This window comes from Hypanus sabinus, chromosome 23, assembly GCF_030144855.1.
Source record: "Hypanus sabinus isolate sHypSab1 chromosome 23, sHypSab1.hap1, whole genome shotgun sequence".
NCBI lineage: Eukaryota > Metazoa > Chordata > Chondrichthyes > Myliobatiformes > Dasyatidae > Hypanus > Hypanus sabinus.
Window position 1 is genome coordinate 42,527,329 of NC_082728.1, and position 14,385 is coordinate 42,541,713.

A 14,385-nucleotide genomic window follows, 5' to 3' on the forward strand; every position below is an offset into this window, starting at 1 on the left:
TGCAAAAAGCAAAGAGCAAATATGTGTACAGGAATCAACTTGATTTGTACCTTGCCTAAGGAAGTAGCAAGCTGGCTGGGTTGATTCAGGGGAATGAATAAATGAATTGGGGCACCTAAAGCATGTACTAGAGAAAGAAAGACTTGGTGAAGAAAGTCACTGGATATGAGATATAGTGTAATTATGGACAGCCCAACAATGGTAAAAAAGACATATCTGGAAGAGGGACAATTTTGGTAAGGCACAGAAGTATCAAAATCTGAAAGCCAGACAGAAAGTGAACATGGGAAGATACTCAAGGATGCTGGAAGTTAACATGCGATAGAAGTAAAGTGACTTAACACACACACTTAAGAGACATGGAGAATGAAGCACCAGCAAACATAAAAAGGAAATAAAGGTGGTCTTTTACAAACGTACAAACCAAGTGAAGGACTTTGGAAAAAAGGCCATCATGTTCAGGGACCATAAATGCTACTTGTTTATAGAGTCAGGAAATGGCTGAGATACTAAATGTGCACCATAGAAGAATCTGTGGTTAATGCAGCTGTAATGGAGAAAACAGTAGTTATATTGGAGATAATATAATAGATAAAAAGGATATTGTACAGAATGTTTGGTATGTAATTATGATAAAAGACTGAAATCATAGAAATGTTACACTGTTACTTGAAAAGAGCACTTACATTTATACCAGCTGAAGGAAAACAGAGGAGATTTTTCTAATTTGTGCAAAATTCATTGATGCTTGGAATATACTGGTTAATAAATGAAAATGATCATGGATTTGTTAGAGGTCCCAATTAGGGAAAGGTAAGGACTAATGTGGTAAATGCAGCTGATCACTCTGACTAGGATTCATCTAAAGGTAGCCTTACATTTGATTACCAGATTCTACTGAACAACGCTGAAGGGTTTTTGCAACAGAGTTAATCATGTGCAAGTGGAATTCTGAAAGACTTTTGACAGAGTACAACCAAACTAGTTGGCAAACATTAAGGAGCAGTGGCAATAATTTTAAAAATTGCTTTAAAAAAACAGTAGAACAATACTCTTTCAGTCTAAAGTAAGTTATTCAGTGCTTCGATTATCCAGGGATTAGTTACAAGGACCAAAATTCTATTTGCTATACAGGAATGACTTAGGTATGTATGTCATAAAATTGAGATTTACCAGTTGAACAAAAAAATGATCGGGAATGCAATATGCATTAAACCATGAGCAAAATGAGGTGAAAACAGGATAATAATTTGGGAAGTGTATGGCTTGTGAAGTATACCACAAAGAGGTATGAAGTGAAATATTTTAATGAAAAGTTAGGTGGGGAAGCTATCTGAATTAAATAGTAAAACTTGAAAGGGGGTATAAGAGCAAAATTCACATTTTGGACTGTCAATGTAAAGTAAATGACAACCTCTATTTATAGAGACGTTGAGTACAACAAAGAGTTAATGTTAATCCCTCATAAAACAATACAATAAGAATACACGGCTCAATTCTTAACACTGCATTTTTGGAAAAATGTAATGGATTTAGGTTGTAAAGGGATTAATTGAATCAGGACTTCAGTTATATAGAGTGACTGAAGATGTTAGGGTCATTGTCCTTTGAATAAAAAGGATAGAAATGATTTGAAGGATTTTTTCTTAATCAATAATAAGCAGATATGTGTAAGATGAGCAGACTGGCTAAGGAGCATCATTCCAAGGAACCCTCTGCAAAGATCTGCTGGGGTCATAAGAAGGACATTAATGAGGTAGATAATATGAAAATATTCCTAATCATTCACAAAAAATAAAGTAAAATAGCAACTATATATCACGAGGAATAAAAGTCATATGTTGGATATCATATGTAAGCTTTGATGCTTTGAATTGTGAGCTCAATGTTCATTTGATTAAAATAGCTAAATGGCACAAAATTTGTTCCATATTATAGTTAATATTAGAGACACAATTAACACTTTAAAATATACAAGATCCAACCTGAAAAATTGTATTATTTCAACTTCTTCCTTTAAAAATGCCCTTAATAGCTACTTTCACAATCCATAATGTTATTAATGATTAAAGTAACTGAAGGCATAGCTGAATAATTGAAAGTGAAGTTAGCACATACCTCTTATACTTAAGATTTTATAAAGGACAGAGTTAATATAGTCAAAGGCCCCAATTGGGACTGACTCCTGTCAATTATCAGTTGGATCACAAAACAAAATAATCATATTATCTGAGATAAAGTGCGACTTTTGTTTGTGTAGTATTACCCTGGATAGAGTGACAGATTTTAGGAATGTAACCTTTGAGTGACATCAAGACAGAGAACCTTATTTTATATAATTTCACAACATAAAATACATGGAGGTTCGTAAACAATGTGACAATTAATCATTTCAATATGTCTGCTTTTAAGGCATCAGTCCTTTCGAATCATAGCTTTAGGCTATGAGAATTTCTACCATATTACTTTTTTTCATTACTCTGCCTAATAATGTGATAGTTATGATTTATTTCAAAATATGAAATTTCCTTTTCAAGGAAGTTAGATTAAAATATATTGCAATAAATAAATTATAGACTATAGAATCTAGATGGACATTGCCGGTCCTTTGCATTGTTCGTAATGGTTCATCTTAACAGTTACAAACCAGAAATACTACATTATGTCCCCATGGAAACCACTATCTTGTTTCTGAAATAGTTTGTCTAAAAAATGAACCACAATCTTATTGCACACATAAATCTCAGTTGATTACCAAAGTCACTGGTAGTAACAACATAAATACAGGAAGATAAATTTTAACACTGCGTAGTGAACACATTGCACAACTAAATCAACAGTACCTTTACAATGTTTAATGTCACACCAGTTTAATAATGCTTCCTAACATATTCTCTGTAGGTTGAATCTTGAGAACACACCATGCAGAGTAGCTCATTTGTGGACATTTCAATTTTTTTGCACCTTTTTACAAATATTAAGAATATGAAAGTAATTGAAAGTAGATGTAACATCAAACTGAACAGTATTTTATTTTTATTAGATAACCATGAGGGGTTGATCTTAAGCCTGAAATCTAATTACACCATTTGCTGACAGTTACAAACAACTTCTAACAATATTTGAAAAGCTTGATCAGATAAGGGCCTTCCAATTTGTTATCAAATACCTTTTTTATGCTGTGTGCTGAAGTAGGGTTACATGTTTTGCAACAAGATTTGGAACCAAAGACTACATTTTATTCAGCTTGTAGGAGTCCTAATAACAGATTTAAAGCAATGTTATTTGGCTGGTTCAGTTTTAAAAAAATCACACTCCATTATACAGTGGATGGTACTTGTTCAAATGGTGAGTGAGAAGTCCAACATGTATGGTATCTATGGCAACACACCAACAGCCAAGGCACTATCACCAGAAACTTGTCAATTAATAGGTTCCTCTAGAGTACAATAGCATCAGCTGCAAATGCAACCAAAAGTTAGGTATTGATGTTCTGATAAAAAGAGGTCTTGTAGATTCAGTTATGTTCTAACAGTCAGCATCTATGCTGGCTAATTTGTACTTCAGCAGTCTCACTGTAACTAGAATTATAAAAACACCTGGTAATCACACACAAAGGCTACTCTGGCTCATTCCACAACACTGATCTAATTATATATCTTCTTTTTACCTAACCAAAACAGATACTTGTCAAGGTATTACTCACTGAGCTATTCCAACTTTAACAAAGCACCCAATTCAGCCTCATGAGAATAAACTGATAAATGTGATTCAGAACAATTAAACCATTTATTTACCATTAAGGTGTATTGTGACTATGAAACTGAATGGTAGAACTTAATGTTCCTCGGCAATACAATACTTCTGACATCTATCTACATTTATTTATGATACTTGCATCTTGGATAAATCTAGGGCCTATATCATACATAAAATGATTTGTAAACACCTTCTCGGGATATTTGTGAAATTGTACAGAGTTCAGGCTTTAAGGGTGACTGGGGGGGGCAAGTATTGTTGAATTCATTAGAAGGGCATAATTAACATTTTTGGTATTGTTCCCAGACAGCGTGGTAGATTATAAGGACTGGAAAAGACTACAGGTTGATAACAGGGATGAGAGCCCGCCTTTGAGTAACACAGAACCAACTTAATGCAAGAATTCCCTGATCCTGATGGCAAAAATAAAGGGTTGAGGTACGAGGGGGGATAGAAAGCAATCCAGCCACTCTAAGTTTGCAAACACTGATGAAAGGGCACCTGTCTCCTGGATTTACCCTTTTTTTCTATTTCTTAAGTTTGTTGAGCTTAGCATCATTCATGGTTTGGTTTTTTATGGAGTTAATATCCAAAGTGCACAGCCACACCAAAACATTCAGATAACCCAATTAGTCTGCCAGTTGAGATGTTTAACAGTTTGTCTTCAAAACTAAAGGTTGTTGAAGGTTAACCTTTTTTCCTACTCTTTATGGTATACTATTAATGAATTAAACATTTCAATTCAATATTACTTCAACACATCAATAATAAAAATGGAATATGCAATGCAAATCATGTTATTGCTCATTTCTGCAACTGACATAATATTCCCCCAGGCCTTATCTCCCAAGCAATACAGTGAGATGATTTACACGACGGCTTTATGCATTAAGAGAAGATACTATCCATTTTTTTTTTGAAACTCCAAATGACAGGAGGGTGCTGGGCTAACTGCAACAGGTTAAGATGCTTCAGGTACCGAAAAAACAGAATCGACCAATTGATATTTTTCAGCCCATCATTTTCATATGTTTATACCAAGTATATGTGGAGTTGCAAAGTCAAATTAATAAAAGTTAAATTGATAATATATCAACAAGATTTCTGCCACAGAGATATTATAAAAATATGAAGTATTATGTAAAAGAACAATGTTTATAACATGCATATTGAAACAAGGTATTCTGGAGCTGATGGTGTAACATAAAAACTTGAATATCTAGTGTTTTTTGTATGCCCTTGAATATTGGAAAATGTGGTAAGTAGTTGCAATAGCACAGCTATAGGTTGTGGGCCGGCCAATGAAAATCTCGGTCATGCTTGAGAATCATGGCCTCAGCAGGTATATGACGGGCTTTGCACTTTTTCACCAGTGGAAATGAAAATCGACTGAAGTTGAACTTGGCAAGTGCCCAGTGTGGGACAATGGAGGAGTGGTCATAAACCCATACAAGACCTAGGATTACATTGGATAGGTGATTAGATATGCAGCCAGAGCAGAAATCCTGGCTCTCATGGGAAGGAAATTGATGGCTGTGTCTGAGTGGTCAAAGACAGAGGTAGTGACACTGTTGTTTTGAGGTAAGTGAGCTACCCTGTGGATAATATGTAAGTTTGGGGCTTGCTTGAGTGGCGTCCTTGTCTGGCTCTTCACAATAAAAGCTTAATTGACCTAAAGTGTCCGGTGATATTTGTTCTCAGAACCATTTATTTTCCTACAGAATGCTCCTGAAATAGTTCTGCAGAAGGAATGATACAACTTGATGCATGCCAGATACACAAACCATGTCGGTGCCTGGTCAAGTTCCTAGAAAAACACTGGAGGACAATGAAATAGTGCTCATCACATTCTACTTAATGGTACCACAGAGATACAACTGAGTGATATCAAGCTATTGTTTACTGTGATGTCTGTATGGCCATTTCCATAGAGTTATATTATTTTCACTTATGTAAAACTGCAGTAAGGGAAGCCAAGTTAATGCTTCAGATCATTGATCTTTCATTAGAACTAAATCTATTTCTCTCTGCTCATCTGCTAAATCCTGTCCTTTCTACCTTTATTTATAACGTGTGACAGGATTATGATTTATGATGTCATCTAACTGGTTGGTTTAGTTGTCACCTGGTTATCTATCAGTACAAGTTTGTTTTCTTGCTGATGCATTCTTCTGCTGTTATGAATAATAAAACACAACAGCCATTTAAAGTAATGTGCCAGACAAAAAGAGGCGTTAATACAGTATACATATTCCAGTGAAACAAATAGATGACACCGCTTGAGCAGAATAAATGAGATTTTTGAATTATTAAAAAGGCATTGCACAGTCTATGAAGGAAGCATTTCTATCTTCATTTCCATTTAACTGAATGATGTGGTTTGGTAAGAGATTGATAACAAGAGAACTGCAGACAACATACAATAAATGGCTTTTGATCTTAATGGCGGCATCTAATTGGACTTATGGGGAGTTATTGTAGCAATGTAACTGGCTTTATAAATAATTTCTTAATACCTGTAGTACAGATTACACATACTACATTAATGTCAATGGTTTAAATTCCAATGTAACATAAAAGATTGAAACAATCTTTTAGTTCATTTCTGTTCCACTGTAGGATTGCACAATATGGTATGGCAGATAAGACCATAGGTAGCACCACTTCCCACAGATTAACTCAATGAAAGTTTCCATACTGCTGCTGTTGGTGGAGCAATTACAGAATTGTGTTTCGACATAAGTTTAATTTGGTGAAAACCAATTCCACAAGATAAATGTATCCAGAATTCAGCAAAATTGGTAACCACAAAGCCGCCATAGACCTACTTTAGGTGACTGGATACTAATATCGACATGGAAGTATATTCGAGACTTGGAATGATGAAACGATTAACTGATTATGGACAGTATCTCCTGGGGCAAACAAATAGTCATGCTGGCATTTTACTCCTCTGAAGAACTGATCACATGCCAAACATTTTTACCAGATATGAGCAGAAGACAAATGCACTTCTCTGCCAGTACATGAAATATTCCAATGCCATTCTTTACAAATCATGCCTGCATTTTCAATTATTAATTCTCTTGCTCCATTAGCAAAACAATAGATCCAATGCATCACAGCTTGGTATGCCAACTGCTTTGCATGAGACTGCAAGAAACTAAAGAGTTGTAGACATAACTCAGCACATCACAATAATCAGCATCCCCATCATGGACTCGGTCTACAGTTCTCACAGTTTAGTTAAAACACCCAAAAGAATTGAAGACTCCTTCTACCACAGACATTATCTCTTCATTGTGCAGAAGATAGAAAAGGCTGAAAATTCATACTACCAAGCTCCAGGACAGTTAGTGCCGTGCTGTTATAAGATTATTGAATGGATCTCTTGTATAATGAACTCTTTACCTCAAAATCTTCCTCATCATGGCCTTGCACCTTATTGTCTACCTACATTGCACTTTACAACTGCAACAGTATGTCCTGCATTCTATTATTAATCATCCTTTGTCCTATGTTCAGGCACGGATGTGATGAGTTGACCTGCATGGATGGTGTGCAAAACACACTTTTTCACTCTAAGTCAGTACGTGTGACAATAATAAACCAACTACAACTCAGAATGGGAGTTCCAGATTTAACCAAGGAAGAATTAGTACTGTTACTCCTGAAGCATCAAAATGAAAAAATAGTAAAGACTTGCAAAGGAATGCTCAAATCCAACTGAAAACTGTAGTATTTGTAATTGCCCTCTCTCAATCTTAATTCCATTATCTACCAGTATCTTATTTAGATTCCATGAACATGTGACTCTCTGACTGGGATAATGAATGCAGTTTCCAGTGTGAACCATGCTGATATCTCTCAAATCACAAACTTTTATAGTAAAAATTAATCAATGTCAAAAATATGCTGGTAATAAGGAATACAGAAATTAAAGATATTTGTCAGAACTTAACATGTCATTACTAAGGAAAACGTGGGGAGGTGAAATTAAATGAGTGAACCAGACATTTTTAACTGAAATCTAAGAACAAATCAAACAATCATCCAAAAACATGCTGGGTAGATAACTATTGAGTGCACCAAAGGTTCTTTCAAGACTGCTAAATCTGCTTGATATATGGAGTAAATATAAAGGGTGATTAAAAATAAAAGTTTACTCTATAACTTACGTAATTCACATTCATATGGTAAGGTAACAAGTGAATTTCCATCTTAAATATTGCTTAGGAAGCTATAATACTGGTCAATTTATTTCTACATAAGCATATCCAAATTTTGCGATATTTGGTCCTTACTTTGAGCTGTTCAAGATAAGGCTTCCACATTCCTTCCATTAAATCTTGCCTATACTTCTTGGTAAAATAGCCGAGATAGGAGACGAAAGCAGTGATGAGGAGCACATCCCCACAGAGCATGCTCTCCTGTTGCTTGAAGTTGCACACAGCTTCTGCCCAACGCACATTTTCTGAAGCCAGACCACCAACCTATGAAGAATGCACGATAATAATAGAGTACATGTCAAAAATATTTTTCCCACTGACCATGACAAAGTTACATTCAGACAATGCAAAAGAAGCAGGAACACAGCAAATCAACTCTCACTGCAAGATGGAAATCACAAGATATGAAAAGTTGGTCAATTATTGATCAAAAATTATCAACAACAGCAGCTGTGTAATTCAAACATTGAGCAGCTTCTTAAACTCCTTTTCCTGTTACTAATACTAGATGTAATACAAAAAGGTGTTTACCCAATATGTAGTACATTTCTAGGGTTTAAGAAATGAGTGAGACTGCACTTACCAAAATTTAGGGCTTCCTAAAGTGCTTCATAGCCAAATGGTAAATGAATGCATATCTATACAGATTGTATATGAGATTTTTAAAATATTAAAATGTTAAACAAAAACATTTAATTATCATTATAAAATGTATATATTGTTATAGAACATTTTGATAGCAATGTTTGTTTAAAATTTGTTTGATTAATAATCTGTGCAATTAATTTGCACTAATTAACCTTAATGGTCTGGTCAGAGTAAGAGGTGTGATGTGGGTAGTTGGGGGGGGGGGGGGTTGGATAGTTTCTCCTTTTTTTTTGGTCTCCATTAGTACTTAGTACAAAAAAACTATACTTAAAAGTCAAGAGCTCTACATGTATAAACAAGCAGTGTTCAGTACAGACTAGGGGAGCATTAGTACAGTTATAAACATACAAATGTGCTGAGTAATAGAGACTAATCAGTTCCAACCTTCATTTGCAACAGAGGATTCTTTGTGTGTAATAATAATATTTATTCTCCTCATTTTGCAAATTAACGGCACAGATTATTAATTAAACAAACCTTCAGTTTTTTGCCAGTGGTGGGAGATAGACATTGCTTCACAGAACAAAGTTTCATACATGTTGAGCTTTTTCAATATTAATATTCTTTTTCTCATTGAACATGTTCTGTTACCTTACTGCTAATCTGGCCTTAACATATACTGGATCTCTGTTCCAGATGCTTGACTCACAACATGAAACATTATACAAATTAAAAACAGGATAATATCATAATACTTGTGAGCAAAATGAAACCTAATTTATTCATCATTCATTTGTAACTCAGCAATAAAAAATTATGATGGTAATTGAATTTAGCCTAAATTGCACGTTTCAGTTCCTTGGTAGGTTGCTAACATTCACTGTAGTCCATTTAAAAACTATTTCCAAAATTTGCTTATCTTTTGAAATTTAATGAAATTATCCCAGTAATTTTTGTGCTGACCGACCGGTGATTATATAATTTAATAATCCTCAATGTTTATTGGTTTATTAATATGAATTTTGTCAGTATCGAAAGAGTACTTGAGAATTCTAGTCAGACCTCGATTAAGTCGATGTAATTCAGAACCTTCAGCAATATGAATCTTATTCAATATCAAACTTATCAAAGTGCTTGCAGCTGTACTAAGAAAGTGTTTGAATCATACATTCTGCAACAGTGACCTCTTGGAAAGGAGAAGAATCAGTTTTTTGCTGCATATGAATAAAAAATTATTGTGTGATGGTCATTATTCTCTTGAGGCAAAGGCTCTCACCAGACTCATTTATGAGGGCCTTAAAGTTGCAGGAAACATTTCAGCATGGAGGACCATGCACCGAATTTGATTTGAGGGAACTGACAGAACTTATTCCAGGACAGGTAAGACGTAGACAGGAAGGCCAGCATCCACCTCAACTAGAGGAGCTCCAGTATTCCTGCAGGGAGGTCTACCAGTGTTACTCATCAGGATTTAAACTAGTGTGGCAGGGGGATCAGAAACCAGAGCAAATGGTGGGTGTAAGGAGAAAGTAGGGAAAGTAGAGGAAGGAAGGAAGGAAGGAAGGATAGGTAGATAGATACTTCATTGATCCAAAGGAAATTATAGTGTCACAGTAGCACTGCCGTGCACAGATATACAAATATTAGAAGAGAAGTAAGAAACAATAAAACATAAGTTACCTCAAGCAGTCCAACAGGAAGGGGTCATCACTATAGGTTGACTCATAGAGCCTAAAGGTCGAGGACAAGAATGACTTCATATAGCACTCTATGGAGCAGCACAGTTGTCTTAAGTCTATTACTAAAAATGCTCCCTTGTTCAGCGAAGGTGGCATGCAGAGGGTGAGAAACATTGCCCAGAATTGCCAGCATTTTTCATAGGATCTTTTGTTCTACCACAACCGCCAGTGCGTCCAGTCTGACTCCTATCACAGAGCCAGCCTTTCTAATCAGTTTTTTGAGCCTGTAGGCATCACCTGTGTTGTTGCCATTGCCCCGGCACATCATCGCATATAAGATTGTACTGGCGACAACATATCGGTAGAACTTGTGAGGGAGAGTACTGCATACTCCAAAAGGACCTCAGTATCCTCAGGAAGAGGAGGAAACTCTGGCTCTTCTTGTAAATAGCCTCAGTGTTGGTGCTCCACTCCAGTCTGTCATCAAGGTGCACCTCCAGGTACTTGTAGGTTCTCACCAGATCCATGTCCTCACCATCAATAGCAACAGAATGTTGTGCAGGCTTAGTTTTCCGAAAGTCCACTTAGTTTACCTCCTTTGTCTTACTGATGTTGAGCTGCAGATGATTCAGCTTGCACCATTCGACAAAGTCCTCCACCAGGGCCCTGTGTTTATCCTCTCATCCTCCCTTTATACACCCAACTATTGCTGAGTCAGAAAAGTTTGGCAGATGACATGATTTAAGTGCTGTATCTAAAGCCCAAGGTATACAAGGTAATACAGTCCACTGTGAGGCCCCAGTGCTGCTTATAGACATGTCTGACACACAGCTCTGAAGCCACGCAAACTTGATCTGACCAGGGATCGAAGGTGAGCCAAAACCAGCCTCACTAGTGTCTTCATGATATGTGAAGTCAGGGCTACAGGGCAGTAGTCATTCAAGATTTCCAGTAGGTTCTTCCTGGGTACTGGGACCACTCATGATGTTTTTGACACAGTCAGAGTCCTTTCCAGTCTGAGACTCAGTTTGAAATGTGCTGAGGAATTCCACACAGCTGCTCAGCACACTCTGGGGTTCACATCATCCAGTCCTAATGCTTTGCCATGTCTGAGTTTCCCCAGAGCCCCCCTCACTTGCTCAGTACAGAAGGTGAGTCCATGATGACTGGGGAGTTGGTGGAGGGGTCTGGAGGAGGTGAAGATAGTTGGTATATGAGGTGTGCAAGGCAAGGACAGGATGTAGACAGTGGAAACCTGTGTCATTCATCAATGTGTTGAACTGGAGGGGGAGCAGAAGGAGGAAGGAGTTGGTGCTGAGTGAGAATTGGGTACCTCGGCACCTGGATTGGTGTGCTGAGGGGGATGTGAACAGGAGGATAATTGTCAAAGCTATTGAAGAACTGCTTTAACTCATTAGCCCACTCATGGCTGCATTCTGAAGCTCCACAGCCAGGCTGATCGAAGACAGTGATGTTCTTCATGCCTCTCCACACCTGCCGTGCGCTACTCTACCCAAGCTTGTTCTCCAGCTCTCTCTTGTATTTCTGTAGGAGGGCCAAGACTGAATTAACAAACATAGTAGGCCTGACGATCCCAAGTATATTTATGTAAATGAGTGGAGTATTACCATGAGGAAGATGAACAGAGCCTGTATTAGTATATGGAGCTATCATGTTACAGCTATTACAGAAACTTGATTGAGAGAAGGACAAGACTGGTAACTAACTTCAACATTCCATGATTTAGATATTTCAGACCTGATAGAGAGTGATATAAAAGAGGTGGGCTCCTATCCTCTGGTCCACACCTATCATCTTTAAGTGTCATTTCCGGTACTTTAAAAGCTCCATATTTATATTGAAATGTCAAAATTCCCTGTCTACCATCAATACTAGACACCTCCCCATTCATCCAAACCACAAAAGCCTCACTACTGTCTAACTTGAACTGGCAACTAAGCAGTTTATTTAAATCACAATCTATCATGTTACATCTACTGTGATATTTGCCCAGAAATGACCAAATGTATACTCATTGGTTCATAGTTCATTTAATTATCATTCAACCATACATGAATACCAATGAACATAACCAAACAAAACAGCATTACTCCAGGGTACAAAATACAGTACCAACAGTCACACACATCGCAAAGCACATATAGCACATATAAGACAACAAGCACATATAAGATATCAGTAAAACGTAGTTACATAAAAAATATAGTCCAAGACTCCATGAATGTTGAAGAAATCAGCAGTTGAACACAATACAGCTTGTCTTCTGCCAGTTGAACACTGGAGAGGCAGCACCAATTCAAGCTTGGTCACCACGCCACATCACCTGCAGTGGAGAGCATTAACTCTGACACCTCTCTGCTGGGTGGCTATAAACAGGCGACATTACCTCTCTGACACAGACAGCTGCACAATTCCCACTAAGTCTGACTCCTTTAGTTTCTCTGCCAACGAGCAACTCGCTGATGAGGTAGACCTGTGGCACTTTTGAGTTCTTAATGTCGAGCAGGGTCTTGTGATCGTTAAATGACATTTAAAAAGGACACCTTTGGTTGACCTCGTGGAGGATGCTGTAATTGAATGTGCCGCTGTCTTACTGTTCTCACCTTAATGTTCTAGTGTGGACTTCTTCACCAGAACCCATTTTTGAGGTCAGACTATCAAAACAATATGAGCAGTTGGAGCTCAAAGAAGCATACAGATGCACTCATTTGAATTCAAATGTCTGAGGCACAGCAAACAGGTCATGAGAAAAACCTTGCTGTGCTGAATTACCAACAGCACCACTTACCAGTCAAACGGTTAACACTAATAAGTCTTAGTATATAGTTGTGCAACTGTGGAGTACGCAGCAGTGGAAGGATGATGCACTGTGCCACACATGACATAATGCCAATGGAAATAATTGAGAAAAGGGAAGAATGCAGAAATGTGTTGAAGTTCATCCAAAAGAAACAAAAGTACAAGTATCAAAATCAACCATGTGGAAGAAGTTGTCCAATTCGAACTGAATTAGTAACTTTTCAGGTTCACTGCTGACTTTCTGACACCATTGAATACGGTTATGACTGTCAAAGTGCTACATGTGGTGTGCAAGTACCAAGTATTTTAGACATGCTTGCCCAAGGGAGTCAGCTTATGACATTCACTTGCAATAATGATTGAGAGCCTGGAATGCTCAGAAGTTCCAGGAAACGACGACTTTAAGTCTGTGCCTGAGGGAGAGAAAAAATAAAGATAGCCTCCAAAACTGTGCTTGACTATCACCATATTACCAAGAGACATCACCAACATATCAGAGTGACAGGGGTGAATCAAAATTAATCTGCAGTCCCTGAGTTGTCTTTGTAAAGTTTATATAAGTTTACTTTTTGCTGATAAGGGCAAGAGACTCAGGACAGAAGGGAAGGTATGTAAGGAAATAAATGGTGAAAGTGGCTGGAGATGGCGTTCAACCATGCTCTCTGAAAGCTTCCAAATGTGGAGCTTAGAATCTTCCACATACGTGATGGAATAGCACACAAACTTTAAGAAAGCAAAGATGAGTCAGAGCTTTAGATCAGCATTGATTCAAAATGCGCTGATCATCAATCAACTCTTGTGATGTAACAAGTTCCCCATTAAGTCCATTGTTCAGAGAGCTTGTTGGTGCACAAATCAAGTGTTTGTTATAAAAGTGAACTGACTATTATGGAGAAACTGGCACAGCTTAAAATAATGATTTCAAATTTTTTATTCTGTATTCCAATCAGGGCATCTAATTGAAGCAGCATTATGCATATAACAAGTCCCAGGAGCAGCACCATGTTCAAGAACAATTTTCAACTTGTTTTTTGAAAATGGACTTGCCATAAAGTGCATTTTTCACTTTTTAACAAACATGCCTTCATTGGAAGTAGAGTCACTGCAAAGAAGCATATATTGTCCATCACAAATTAAACACTTTTATGTACACCATCAGCTGGATCTAACATAACCCATACTGTGAAGGCATTTCCTATGTGCTGCAAGGTCACTAGTTCTATGTGATACTCCAGCAATGAAAAAGGTGCAGCAACATATTTCCACATCAGAATAGTAATTGAATTGGAGAACTTCCAGGTGGTAGCACA

At 37.2% G+C, this 14,385-nt stretch overlaps 1 protein-coding gene across 3 annotated transcripts in view; it reads right to left on the reverse strand.

The window, feature by feature from the left end:
* The window catches only part of dnah9 (dynein, axonemal, heavy chain 9), a 527,557-nt gene that overhangs the window by 195,343 nt on the left and 317,829 nt on the right, over positions 1-14,385 (reverse strand). For 2 of the 3 annotated variants that reach the window (XM_059948782.1, XM_059948781.1), the window contains one exon: positions 8,064-8,252. In XM_059948782.1, coding sequence (XP_059804765.1) covers positions 8,064-8,252 — 189 coding nt within the window. Of the gene's footprint in view, positions 1-8,063; positions 8,253-13,064; positions 13,080-14,385 lie in introns of those variants that run through there. The other variant, XM_059948783.1, reaches the window with a different exon arrangement.